This window comes from Parus major, chromosome 19, assembly GCF_001522545.3.
Source record: "Parus major isolate Abel chromosome 19, Parus_major1.1, whole genome shotgun sequence".
NCBI lineage: Eukaryota > Metazoa > Chordata > Aves > Passeriformes > Paridae > Parus > Parus major.
Genome location: NC_031787.1, coordinates 384,739 through 398,166, shown reverse-complemented (window position 1 = coordinate 398,166; position 13,428 = coordinate 384,739). Strand labels below are relative to the sequence as shown.

The following is a 13,428-nucleotide window of genomic DNA, read 5'->3' as shown; positions in this document are numbered from 1 at the left end:
TTCGCTGCTGGAAGCAGCCAGAGGCGACAGGCACAGCTCTGGCTTGTCCCGGAGCCTGTCCCTCGTCCTCGCTGCGACACCGAAGTTGGTTTAACCGGGGACCCCCGGTGTCACCTCCCAGGCAGAGCCCGAGGGAGAGAACGGAGCTGGAGACAGAACGCCACCAATGTTGGGCACCTGGATCAGGCATTCCAGGCAATTCTGATCTGGATGTGACATCCCGCCCTCCCCGTGCATGGCGCTGGTTCTCAGGGGTGTTTCTTGCTCTGAGCAAAAGCCGAACTCGCCGCAGGTGATGCACCCACGGCACACCCGGAGCTGGACGGGACCCCTGGGGACCATCGGGGCCAGCTGCCCGCTCCTGTCCCGTCCTGTCCCCACGGGACCGGAACCCCCGAGGGGGCGGGATAGGCCGGGCAGGACAAGGAGAGCTGCCCCGGGGGCGGGTGGCCTCCTCCCGGGGACAGTCCCGGGCTGTCACTGCCGCACACGGCGGGACACGGCGGGACACGGCGGGACACGGAGGGACACGGCGGGACACGGAGGGACACGGTGGGACACGGTGGTGGCCGCACTGGTGGCGTTCGGAGTGAAGGAAGGAGATGCGGGTGCAGGATGGAGGTGACAGCGCATCACCGCGGCCGTGTGGCGCTGGCGCCAGGGCCGGGCAGGAGGTGACCCGTCCAGGACACTGTCCCCGCGCCTGGGACATGAGTGACGCAATGGGAACCGACCCTTAAAGATGCCAGAGCAGCAGAAACAGCGAGCACTGCTGGGAGACAGCGACAGCCGGGGGGCTCCTGGTGCCGCACCCACCGCGATCCGGTGTCACGCCCGCATTTGATGTCACCACCCCTGGACCTGACACCCCCCCGGGGCACTCGGTCACCGCTCGGACACTTGCTCGGCTCTCAGGACACCTGGCCCGTTCCCCCCTCTTTCCGGGCGCACTTGGTCGCTCCCGACGCCCCGGGGGCAGCTCCGGCAGCCAATGGGGTTCTCCGGGCGGTCCTGGGCGGGGTCACCGCGCTCGGGGGCGTGGCCAGGGCGGAAGGAGGAGCCAATGAGGAGCTGGTGCGCCGCGGGGGAGGCGGGGCCAGGGCGGGGGGCGTGGCCGGAGCGGAGCCCGCGGATCAATGGGCGCGGGGTCCGCTGCGGGTCACTTGGCCCGGACGGTACCGAGCGGTACCGGGATGGGGCTGCCGGCCGCCGTCCGGGACAGGGTGGCCGCGGCTCACCGGGGCTCCACGCTGCCCGAACGGCTGCGGCTGTACGACAGCTGGGCCGCCCGCTACGAGCAGGTGCCCGGGGACACGGCGGGAGCGGGAGCGGGAGCGGCGGGGGCCCGCGGCTGTCCCCGCTGACCGCCGTGTCCCCGCAGGATGTGGCGGCTTTGGAGTACCGGGCGCCGCATCTCGCCGCCGCCTCGCTCGCTTTCGCCTTCGCGCCGCGGGCGGGGACGCGGCTGCTGGATGTGGCCTGTGGCACCGGGCTCGTGGCTCGGGAGGTACCGGTGGCACGGGCGGGGCGGGACGGGGACAGCGGCACGGGCGGGGGTGACGGTGCCTCTGTCCCCGCAGCTCCACCGGCGCGGGTTCCGCTGCCTGCACGGCGTGGACGGCAGCGCGGGGATGCTGGAGCGGGCGCGGAGCACCGGGCTGTACGAGGAGCTGCGGCTCTGTGTCCTGGGCACGGAACCGCTGCCCGCGCCCGCAGGTAACGGGGGCGGACCGGCCGCAGGTGACGGGCCGGCACCGGGCAGGGGGAGCCCCGGAGGGTCCCCCGGTGACGCCCCGTGTCCTCGCAGAGCACTACGACGCCGTGACGCTGGTGGGGGCTCTGGGCGAGGGGCAGGTGCCGAGCACGGTGCTGCCGGAGCTGCTGCGGGTCACCAAGCCGGGTAAGGGGGGAGAGGCTTCCCCTCCCCGCCGGGACCCCCGCCATGGTGGCGTGGGACACCGAGCCGCGGTGGATGTGGGTCCCCCGCTGAACGCTGCACCCGTGGCACGGCTGGGACGTGGCCTTGTCCCTGCTGCAGGGACGGGCGGTGGCACGGGGTCCCTGACCCTGTCCATCCCCTGTCCATACCCTGTCCATGCCCTGTCCATCTGTCCATCCCCTGTCCATCCCCTGTCCATGCCCTGTCCATCTCCTGTCCATCCCCTGTCCATCCCCTGTCCATGCCCTGTCCATCTCCTGTCCATGCCCTGTCCATGCCCTGTCCATCTGTCCATCCCCTGTCCATCTCCTGTCCATGCCCTGTCCATCTCCTGTCCATGCCCTGTCCATCCCCTGTCCATCTCCTGTCCATCCCCTGTCCATCCCCTGTCCATCCCCTGTCCATCCCCTGTCCATCCCCTGTCCATCCCCTGTCCATGCCCTGTCCATCCCCTGTCCATCCCCTGTCCATCCCCTGTCCATGCCCTGTCCATGCCCTGTCCATCCCCTGTCCATGCCCTGCTTGTCCCCTGCCCGCTGGCTCCTGGCAGGCTCTCAGTGTGTCCCCGTGTCCCCTTTCTGGGCGATGTCCCCAGAGAGGGACACCCTGTGTCAGTGTTACCTGTCTCCTGTCCCACAGGCGGTTTCCTGTGCCTGACGACGAGGAGCAACCCCTCGAACCTGCGGTACAAGGCGGAGCTGGAGGCGGCGCTGGGGCAGCTGGAGCGGAGCGGAGCCTGGCAGAAGCTGCTGGCCCAGGAGGTGGAGTACTGGGAGAGGGCCACCAGCGAGGAGGAGAGCACCCGGGGCAACGGCTACATCTCTGGGATCGTCTACATCTACCAGAAGTGCCCTGTCCCCCACCTCGAGGAGGACTGAGACCTAGCATGGCTCTGGGGGAGCTGGGGGAGGAGGGGAGTGTGAGCACCCTGATAAAACTGAGCCCAGTGACCCCCTCCTGCAGAAGGGCAGCTGCTGGGGGTGACAGTATTTGGGGGAAATTTCCCCATTCCCTTCCTTCTCTACCTTCTCACCGAGGTCTGGGCTTGGGGTCCTTGTCTGCTCCTCAGCACGGGAAGGGTCTCCTGGATTCACCAGGGTCTCCTGGGCACCACCTTTAGCTCTGACATTCAGGTATTGCCCCCAACACCTCAGCGCTCACCATGACATCTCACAGACCCACATGGCTGCTCCAAGATATGTCCAGTCTGGGTTGTCTTCTCCCCACTCACCCACCTCAGCACTCATGGTCAAAATCTGGATCCTTCATCATCTCCTACCCCCAGAGTCTTTACCTGGGGACTCTTGGAGGTGGGTCCCCATCCTCATCCTCCCCAGGGACTGACCCAGCGCTGAGGTGCAGGAGGCTCCACATCCAGAGCCAAAGCAGCAATGCCAAGGTGGCTCCCAGCTGGAGGGGCTGTCCAAGTGCCACATCTGCCTTTCATTCCACAAAGCTGCTCGAATCTCTCATTTTCCCACAGCTTTGTAGTTAATGGTCTGGGTGGGGAAATGAGTTTGGAAGAGATTTGGGGAGCTGGTGGCTGCTCCCTACCCAGCACTGCCTGCCCAGCCTGTTCCTCCAGCCCCTTGTTGGGTTGCCTCCACAATTTCTCCTCCACTGCTCCCTTGGGAAGTTTTTTACCCAAATCTCTTGCTGGAATATTTGGGGTTCTTTTCATTTTTTCCTTTCCTCAGACCTGTTCCTGCTCATCCTGTTCCCATGTTCCTGGAGAACAGGTTCCATCCATCCCCTCAGGAGCTGTTCCTCCGTGTGACGACTGTGTCTGTCCCTGTCGCTCACCCAGGGCATGCCACATCTTCCATACTCACCCTCCCCATGGCTCTTGTCACCCTCCTGCTTCGTCCCCCATGTTTTGGGGTCCCTGTGCCCATCAGTAGCTGTCCTGCTGCTCCCTCCCCGTTTGTCTCCAGCACTTTCCCCTGGGCAGCTGGGGGTTGTGGCTGTCCCCAGCCCTGCACTTGCCTGTTCAATAAAGCTCTGTCCCTGCTGTCTGCCTGCTGTGTTTTTCCCAGAGCAATGGGAATATGCACCCTCCAGGGTGGCTGGAGCCTGGGAGTGGGGATTCAGCCTTTCTCTGGGATCTGCTCCCGGTCCATGGGGGCTCAGAGCACTTGGTGTCCCCCTGTGCCTCTCTTGGCTCCCAGCGTCCTCTCCCTGCCTCAGTTTCCTGCTGCAGGGAATGCCAGGAGCACCCTTGCTCGCTACTGCTGATCCCTGTGGGAAGATGGGGATGTTCCAGGTGCTGGAACAGGGCACAGCACCCCCGGGACGCGTCACCATCCTCCCCGTACCGCGCTGTTCAAAACGAGCCCAGGCAGCCTTGGTGGCACCAGGATGTTTATAGTCCCTGCCCTGGGGAAGGGCACATTTGGGGACCGTGCTGGGGGTCAGCCAGAGTGGGGATGGGCGGGAGGAGGCAGTGCAGGGGCAGGGGGTGGCACAGGGATGCAGGACAGGGACGGTGGTGCTCTGCCTTGGGCTGCCACCTGGGCACAGTGGTCACACATAGTCCTTCATGGCATAGCCCATCGGGCCACAGCTTTTCACAGCCCTGTACTTCTTGGGGTAGGGGTCCTGCTGGGACTGGGATCCCGAGCAGCACAGGACGCCCCCACCGAAGAGCTGCAGGGCACTGGAGGCCCAGCCGATGTAGAGGGCAGCCCCCAGCTCTCTCTTGAGGGCCTCAGGCACCATGGGGTTGTAGAAGTTGCTGACAATGCTGTTGGCAGACCAGGAGACGGGGATGAGCAGCATGATGCTGGCCATGATGAAGATTACACCTGCCACCGCAGAGATCCTGGTCTTGGTGCCATTGTCATCCACGCAGCGAGTGCAGTCAGCTCCAGAGAGGGCGATGAAGAAGGCAAAGAAGGCCACGAAGATGGAGGTGACCACCAGGGCACGAGCAGCTTGCAGGTCAGAGGTGAGCTCCAGCAGGGAGTCGTAGGCCTTGCACTGCATCTGCCCCGTGCTCTCGTAGACACAGTTCATCCACAGCCCTTCCCAGAACACCTGGGCCACCACGATGTTGGAGCCAATGAAGGCCGTCACCTTCCACATGGGCAGGGCACAGGTGAGGATGGAGCCCAGCCAGCCCAGCGCGGCCATCATCAGTCCTCCCATCTGCATTGTCATCATGGCCATTGACAGCTCCTGCGGGGACAAGCACGGGTGTCACAGGCACGGTGACAGGGACAGCGTGGGCTGCAGCTGCTATGGCCTGCACCCCACCAGGGTGGGAATGGCTGCAGGTCAGCATGGGGACATGAGTGACATGGTGACTTGAAGGTCACGGGGACATGAGTGACATGGGGCAGTGCTGCAGGACAGGATGGGGCACATATGGCACTGAGGACCCAGACCCCAAGCAGGCCAAGGTGCAGGAGCCCCCATGTGTCACACTGGCCCCTACACTGTCCCCACAGTACAGTCCCAGGGCATGGCAAGTGCCAGGGAAAGGATGGCTTCAGGGGAGCAGGATGGGGGGCTCCAGAGTGCAAATCCCCTGCCCCACACTTACCCCATGTCCTGCCCTGGTGGCCATCCCCCAGTGCCCACCCCACGTCCCACTGCACCACGGGTGCTCAGCCTCCCTGGCCATGAGTCTCGTGCCAGGGGCATGGGCAGGGAAGGCAGCCCCTCCCCACCACTCAGCACTGCCTGCTCCCAGTTTGGTTTCACCCTCACAGCCGTGCTACCGTGCCCTTTGGACCCGGGATCTCCTCTCCAGAGGAAAACAGAAATGGGTCAGAGCCAATCCCAGGTCTGGTGCTTGGCACCTTCCATGGCACCATCCTGGAGCAGCCCCAGGAAGGCAAACACTGGCGAGGGGCTATGGGGTCACCACAGACGGCATCCCTGAGAGAGGGGTGACTGGTACAGGGGCACATACTGGGCACCCTGGCAGCTCCACCATGGTCACGTGTGACTGCTGTGGCCCTGGCTCGGCCCAAAGCCAGATCAGCCCCTCACGGAGCAGAGTTCACCCATGGGTGCCTGTGCCACGCTTGGCAGCTGCGACCAGCAGGGTTTTATGGCCCCGAGCTCAGCGGGTATCGGTCATGCCTGGCACACCCTGCGGCTCTTGCCAGAGGTTTCACCATCATTTCCCCTGTCCCAGTTTCAGTTTCTCCAGCCTCTCCTCTCCCGTTGTATCCACACTCCTCACCCAGCACCTTTTATCCCTCAGGAGCCCGATGGACACCCAGCACTGGGACTTTGCATCCCCTGGGCCATGAAAGACCCTTTGGGCCAAAATCACAGCCCCTCTCCCCGTGCTCCAGGCAGGCAGGGACAGGGATGGTGGGAGCCATCCCAGGCACCCTTCCCCAGCCAGCGGGACCTGGGCCACATGAGACACCCAAAACGGGGTGCAGGGGACAGGTGGTGGCTCCGTGGATCCCCAGGGATGCTCGACAGAGCATTGTGCTCACATTCCCAGCTGGCCAGCGGCACCACAGGGTTACAGGCACATTCTCCACCATTCCCGTGCCCAGTGGAGAGACTGGGGAGCTGGGAGTCCTCCGGCCCTCGGATCCAGATGAGACACCCAGAGGCAGGCGGAGTCACTCCTCGTCCCCACGGACCCCGAGGTGGGAAGGAAGGAAGGATGGATGTTCCCAAGGCAGAGGAGCACTTGCCGTGCCGGAGGCGAGACAGGCAAATCTCGGGGAGCTGCCCACGCCGGCCCCGGGGCGCTCGGAGCCGGGGCTGTGGGGTGGCCCCGGGGCCAGCGCGCCCCGACCCGCCCCGGCCGCCCCCCGCCTCCTCCCTGCCCCGGATCGCGGCCGGGCGGGCGTGGGACGGGCCCGGTGCCGGAGGGAGCGGCCAGTGATGCCAGGGCTGGAACAGGCGGCGAGGATCTCAAGAGGCTCCGAAGAGCAGATTTGGGTGATCTCTCGGGGACGGGAGCCCAGGGCACAGGAGCTCGGCTGTCCCACGGCCGAGGCGGGGGATGGAGGGGGTAAAGAACACGAGGCACAGCGGGGTCTGAGCAGCTGCCGTTTAATGCGGGAAGGCTGAACAGGGGAGGGACGGCAGCGCAGCAGGGGTACCGTGAGAACCCCCTCCCGGCCCCGGGCACCCCACCGTGGGCAGAGGGATGGGGTCGGGTCCGGAGTCGCCCCCCAGCATGCGGGGGCACAGCTCCGCTCCGGTCCCGCCTCCCCGACCGGTTTTCCCAGCCCGGCCGCTGCCTTCCCACTCCCAGGATAATGATGCCCCCGCCCTGGGGAGCTGCCGCGAGAAATCACACTGTACGGCCGCTCCGAGCCCCGAAAGTAGGTCAAAGTCAAAATTTAGGGAATAGGCGGGTGAGAGCCCTTGTCACCCCTCAAGACCCTGCCGGGGTTTGCAGAGCCACCACGTCCCTGTGAGCGCGTGGGACAGGCTGGCTGTCCCTGCAGCACCGACACCGCCACCCACCCCGGGGGACGGACACGTCCCGGGGAGCTTCACGCAGGGAAAGAGAGCGCTCTGCCAGCCTGGGACGGGCTCTCGGGAGCTGTGTCACCCCATGGCACACCCCGATACCGGGAGCCAGGAAATGCCCCAGGAGATCAGGCGGTGTCTCAGAGAAGATGCCTCAGCTGGATGCTCCGGGGGGAGCAGGACGCCCACCGCGGGCAGCCAGGACAGGATCTCCTTGTCCCCTGTCTCAACCGAGATTAAAGAACCGGCTCCAATCCCGGTGGAACAAAGGCGGCTCTGTCTGCGCTCCCTCGCACCACCCCGGCGCCCGGCCAGTGGCAGCCCGGCCGGGGAGGCTGCTGTCCCCGGAGGTCCCCCCTCCCTGGAGCGGCCGGGGGCTCCGGGCAGGCGGAACCTACACGTAGTTGCTGGCTGGCAGCGAGCGAGCAGCCGTGAATTTGGCGGAATAAGGCTTCTCCCCGCGGGGGGGGCAGGTGCAGCACAGGATCCCCCCCCCGAGCAGCAGCAGCGCCGAGGCCGCCCAGCCCACGTAGAGCGAGGTGCCCAGCTCTCGCTTCTGCGCTTCGATCACCAGCGGGTTGTAGAAATCCCGGATGATGGTGTTGGCCGACCAGCAGACAGGGATGAGGGTCATTACACCAGAGAGGAGGAAGATGACGCCGGAGACGATGGTGATCTTGGCTTTGGTGCTCTCGTCCTCCACGCAGCGGGTGCACTGGGCACCCACGATGGCCACCATTAAGCCCAGGACGGCCAAGATGATGGCCACCACCAGCAGGGCGCGGGCGGCTTGCAGGTCCTGTGGCAGCGCCAACATGGAGTCGTAGACCTTGCACTGCATCTGCCCCGTGCTCTGCACCACGCAGCTCATCCACAGCCCTTCCCAGATGATCTGCGCCACCACGATGTTGTTCCCGACGAAGGCCGTCTCCCGCCACATGGGCAGCGCGCAGCAGAGGATGGAAGCCAGCCACCCGATGACGGAGAGGGCGATGCCCAGCACCTGCATCCCCATGGAGGCCATGGCTCGCTGCCTGCTCCCCTGGCCGCCTCCTGCCGCGCAGTGCCGGCTGCCGGGACCATGGCAGGCATTTTATGCCTTTGCCGAGGGAGGAGCGCCGCCGCAGCCGCCGGCCTGCCGTCGGCACCGGATGGAGGGGTAGAACCAGTTTCCCGGGATTCTTCCCCTTGTATTTCTCCCTGCAGCGATGACACTTAATATCCCGGTTGCTCCCACGGAGGAGGACGCAGGGGACCAGGATCAGGCCACCCAGGTGCAAGAGCGCATCCCGCTGCTGCGGGCGGGCAGGACGTGCCCCCGGCAGCACCGGGGCTCAGCCCGGGATGCTAAAGGGGAGGAGCCGGTGCCCAGGCACCAGGATATCTCTGCCATCACTGCCAGAACCCTCTGTTCCATCATTTGCATGGGGTCCCTTCACACCTTCATGCCTCAGTTTCCCTCCAGTTCGTGGTGACTGCTCCAACACCAGCCCAGCCTTGGCCCCCCATGGCCCCATGCCATGGGAGCAGCACATTGTCCCCTCTGCCTGCTGGGCTCCGTGCCCAGCAGGACACAAGCGGCTCTTGTTTGCTCCTTGGCGTCCGTACCAGCACTTCCCAGCCCTCCATTAGGCCTCAGGCAGGAGGTGTCACCGCCCAGACCCACAAACCGGTTGGAGCGGCTGCCAGTTCCCCACGAAGTAGAGATGGCACTGCCTGGGGCAACAGGGGGCAGACCCCAAACCCCGCTCACCTGTGATCCAGTGCCAAGCCAGGCTTCACACAGCCACCCTCAGCCCCAGCCCTGCCCGTGTGCCACTGCCTGCATGGTGGGGTTGGGGGGTTTGGGGCCCCAAGCTGTCCCAGCCATGCCAACTGATCCCAATCCCAATGCCAACAGCGATGCCATACTGGTGCTGACCTGTCCTCCTTTAATCCACGACCCCCACACAGGCTCCCTCCCTGCTTCCTCCAAGCCCCTGCACAGGCGCAGCAGACACCAGACAGACGGCACAGACAGACAGACGGACATTGCACTGTTTCGTCACCCCAGCCTAATCCCGGGCCTCTGGAAAAGATAAGAGGCACTGAGATAATCTTCGTTTTCCTGAGCACTGGGGTTACCATCACCATTTGTGCTTATTGCTTGGTGTGATGGACTCTGGAGCCGCTGCTGCTCGTGCCGGGATGTCCCTGGGCACTGAGTCCCGGTGTGGTGGGACAAGCCTGGTGGCCCGTGCACTGTGGTGAGGACACCTGTGTGTCACAGCAGCCCCCAGCCCGAGGGGATGGTCAGGGTCCTGCCTGCCCGACTTGTGCTGGAGGAGCTGCCCAGGCTCTGTCTCTGTCCTGCTGGAACGCCCGCATTGCTCACATACCAGCGTGTCCACCCTGCGGCCGGAGCCGTGTGGTCAAGGGCTCCCTTAATCTACAACCCCTTTAATTTACAGGGCTCCAGAGCATCCCCGCCAGGGCCAGACTCTGCCTGAGGCTTTCACCTCCCAGCCGGCTGCTGCAACCACCAGATAATTTGGGGTTGGAGAGAGGCAGACGCCCACGTGTGTGTGTGGCTCACAGGATCCGTGTCCCCACAGGCACATGGGGACATGTCTCTGGGCTGGGGACAAATGGCAAGGTGGGGACAGGGACTCCCCCGCGTGTGGAACATCAAAGCTTGAGCTGCTCCTACTCCCCCTCAGAGGCAGAGCAGGCGCCAGCCTCTGACAGCCAATTACTGTAATTAATGCTGGAACGTGACATATATTCCACCTGGCAGCTGCCACACCGGGACAGCCCCTGTGGCCTTCCCCACATTCCCCAGTGACAAACACCCCCAGACATCACTGCCAGCCCCGAGTCCTCAGCACTGCCGGACAGCAGGACCCACAGACACCAGCAGGGAGAAGCAGCAGTCGACCTCAGAGCCCTTGGAGCCTGAGGACGGTGGTGCAGCACAGGTGGGACCACCAAGCACCTCGGGACGTGCCATCCAGGACAACCACTCCATGGACAGCAGCCCCACAGCCCTGTCCCAGTGCTCATTCCCCGTGCATCCTGCAGGACCCCAGCCCCAGATTTTCCCCAGTGTCACTTGCAAGGAGCCATGGCACAGGCACATGTCCTGGGGGGACACCTGCTCAGCAGGAAGCTCCTCCAGCCCAGAACAGGCTGCTCAACACACTCAATCCGTCCTGAGCCTTCACCACCCAGCACCAACACCCAGAGAGGTGTGGATGCTCTGCCCCAAATCCAGTGGGGCTGGAAGGACACACAGGAGCCTGGGTTCCCATCCCTGTTACACTGCACTAAGAGGGCTGGTGGGGCAGAGCTCCCATCCAGACACATCCACCAGGAAACAGCTTCTGACACTTGTCCTGGGTTCAGCGGCGTGGGGTCATACTGCAGCCCCTCGGCTGGGCAGTGAGGCCATTCCGGGGCAGGGAGGTGACATTAAACACAGTGTCACACAATGCCAGGCACTGCTGGGTGTGCAGCAGAGCCTGTGTCACCCTCACCTTGCTCAGGGAGGAGAACACCCCACAGAGAGAGGGCTTGGGACAAGAATCTCCTGCCAAAAAGGGCTTGGGGACAGTCCCATGTCACACCAGTGAGCCGAGAGCCCCTCATCCCCCAGGACCCACACATGGACCCATCAACCCAGCTACCTCAAGGTCCCAAAAGGGCAGGTGAGACTTGCCAGCAAATGATGATCCACCGGGATCCCTGGCTTCACATCTGCCAAGCGAGGCACGGCAAACACCCCTCCTGCTCAGCCTGTGAGGGGCGAGTGGGGCAGCCTCTCCCCGCTGGAGGCCGAGGATTAGTTACCGACAGCCCAGAGACTGAATGTTCCCAAAAAACATCCTTGCCCAAACATAAACCGCTCCGACCGACTCAAATATGCACAGTCAGGTTGTTTCTCGCTGGGGGAAAGCAAAGTCTTACAGGGAGGGGAGCTGTGCGCTGGGACCTGCGGGGTCCCTGCGGGGAGAGAAGGCACCTTCGGCCAGAAGTCGCTCTGAAAGTCAAAACTCTGTCCGGTTTCTGAACAACAAGGGGCTCCCAACAGGGAAAACACCCCTAAGCGCTGCCGAGGTGGTTGGCGAAGGGATGGGGGAGATGGTGGATAGGGAAGGGGGTTTCGGGCGGTGCAATGGGGGTGTCCCCACCGGCGACGCTCGGAGGAAATGAGATGCCGCGGCAAAGCCCTGGGGAAGCCGATCAGAGCTGTCGGGGTGAGGATGCCCCAGGTATGGCCCAGCATCCCCCAGCAAGCCACCAGCCCCCTGCCACATCCCGCTGGTCCACATCCCGCAGCCCCCCTGCTCCGCAGCCCTCTCCCCGCCGGCAGACAGAGCTGCCATTGATGCTGGGAGCCGCCTCACCTGCTCCGCCGCGCAGAAGGGCTCCAACAATGGGCTGACTATGTGCCCTGGCCGGGGCAGAGCCAGGAGCCCCGCGCCTGAAATATAAGCAGCCGAGGCGGCATTTACGGCTCCGGCCCCGCTGCCCCGGGGGGGAACGCGCCGGCACTCCCGACCGCAGCGGGGAACACCCCAAAACAACCGCACGTGAGCGCCCGGGGCGCTTTCTGCCTCACCTCCTGCGCACCCCCGGGCTGCTGCCGGCCGCCTGCATGGGGGATGCTGCAGCGGGTGTCCCCCCTGCCAGCGCCGGTGTCCTTCCCTTGGGGCCAAAGCGGGTGCTCCCGTGGCCATTGGGTCTGACATTTGTCTGGGGTCTCTGCATCACAGTGGAGCGAACCCGTCCCCGTGTCACCACTGAGCTCTTGCGGCCATCACGCTTTGTCCCCATCCCGAGGGACCCCAGCTGTGCGGGAGCCAAGAGGGGAGGGTTGGGATGGGGGCGCTCCCAGGAATCCCCCAGGGACGGTGGCCCTGCTCAGCTCCTCGGTAAGCACCAGTGAGCTGTTTGCTCACCACAAGAATGTGTCCTGCCGGGGGTGGCCGGCACCCCGAAACTCCGGTGATTTACCCCTTGCTCCGCTGTGAGTCAGGCGGCGGCAGCTGCCCCGGGCCAGCACGACACTGGACACAGCCTGTACTTTGGGCAATTTGGGATGACAAAGTGGGGACGCCGCGTGTGGGGCTCTGATTGCAGGCTCAGGGGCTGCAGTGTTTCACTGCCCCGTCCCATCCCAGCTCTACCCCAGTAGCTCCTACCCCACACGCCTGCCCCGAGTATCCCGCTCTTCCCCTGCCCTACAGCCCTACTTGGAGTATCCTCCCTGTCCCATATCCCTGTCCAGGTACCCCCCTCTCCTACCTCCCGCTCTGCCTTGGGTTATCTGCCCTGCCCCATGCCCTGGTACTGAGCATCCCCATTGTTCCACAGACCTGGGGAATCCTGTGCCCCCCAGCCCTGTCTGGGGTGCCAGCCCCCTTCACCAGAGCCCTGTCTGGGGTATAGTCCTGCCCCAAAGCCCTGCTTGGGGTATCCCCACACCCTACAGCCCTGCCTGGAGCCCCCTCCTGCCCCAAAGCCCTGTTTGGGGTATCCCACACCCTACAGCCCTGCCTGGAGCCCCCTCCTGCCCCAGAGCCCTGTTTGGGGTATCCCACACCCTACAGCCCTGCCTGGAGCCCCCTCCTGCCCCAGAGCCCTGCCAGCACCCCAGACACGCGTGCACTGGGAGAGGGTGTGTGTGTGTGTGTGTGTGTGCACCTGAACCACCAGAATGTGCCTGTCCACCTCTGCTTCTGTGTGAGTCTGTGCGAGTCTGAGCCTGTGAGTCTGAGCCTGTGAGTGTGTCTGCCAGTCTGTCTGTCCGTGTGTCTGTCCGTGTGTCTGTCTGTGTGTCTGTGTGTCCATGTGTTTGTGTGTACGGCTGCGTGCCGGGGCGCTGCTGCCGGCAGAGGGTGTGTGTGTGTGTGTGTGTGTGTGTGTGTGTGTCTGTGTGTGTGTCTGTGTGTGTCTGTGTGTCTGTGTCTGTGTGTGTGTCTGTGTGTGTGTCTGTGTGTGTGTCTGTGTGTGTGTCTGTGTGTGTGTCTGTGTGTGTGTCTGTGTGTGTGTCT

At 64.5% G+C, this 13,428-nt stretch overlaps 3 protein-coding genes across 3 annotated transcripts; 1 reads left to right on the top strand and 2 right to left on the bottom strand.

Annotated features, from left to right (window-relative positions):
- The first annotated feature begins 1,118 nt into the window (after window positions 1-1,118).
- Window positions 1,119-3,954, top strand: METTL27 (methyltransferase like 27). Its single transcript, XM_015646228.3, has 5 exons — window positions 1,119-1,301; window positions 1,382-1,507; window positions 1,581-1,716; window positions 1,808-1,900; window positions 2,579-3,954. Exons 1-5 carry the CDS (start codon window positions 1,137-1,139, stop codon window positions 2,815-2,817), a joined length of 759 nt encoding a protein of 252 aa, XP_015501714.1. The 5' UTR covers window positions 1,119-1,136; the 3' UTR covers window positions 2,818-3,954.
- A 371-nt stretch (window positions 3,955-4,325) lies between these two features.
- LOC107212698 (claudin-3-like) lies at window positions 4,326-5,114 on the bottom strand. The gene has a single exon (XM_033518930.1). It carries the CDS (start codon window positions 5,105-5,107, stop codon window positions 4,463-4,465), a length of 645 nt encoding a protein of 214 aa, XP_033374821.1. The 5' UTR covers window positions 5,108-5,114; the 3' UTR covers window positions 4,326-4,462.
- A 1,879-nt stretch (window positions 5,115-6,993) lies between these two features.
- Window positions 6,994-8,441, bottom strand: LOC107212670 (claudin-4-like). Its single transcript, XM_019008559.2, has one exon. It carries the CDS (start codon window positions 8,415-8,417, stop codon window positions 7,788-7,790), a length of 630 nt encoding a protein of 209 aa, XP_018864104.1. The 5' UTR covers window positions 8,418-8,441; the 3' UTR covers window positions 6,994-7,787.
- Between the last annotated feature and the right edge of the window lie 4,987 nt (window positions 8,442-13,428).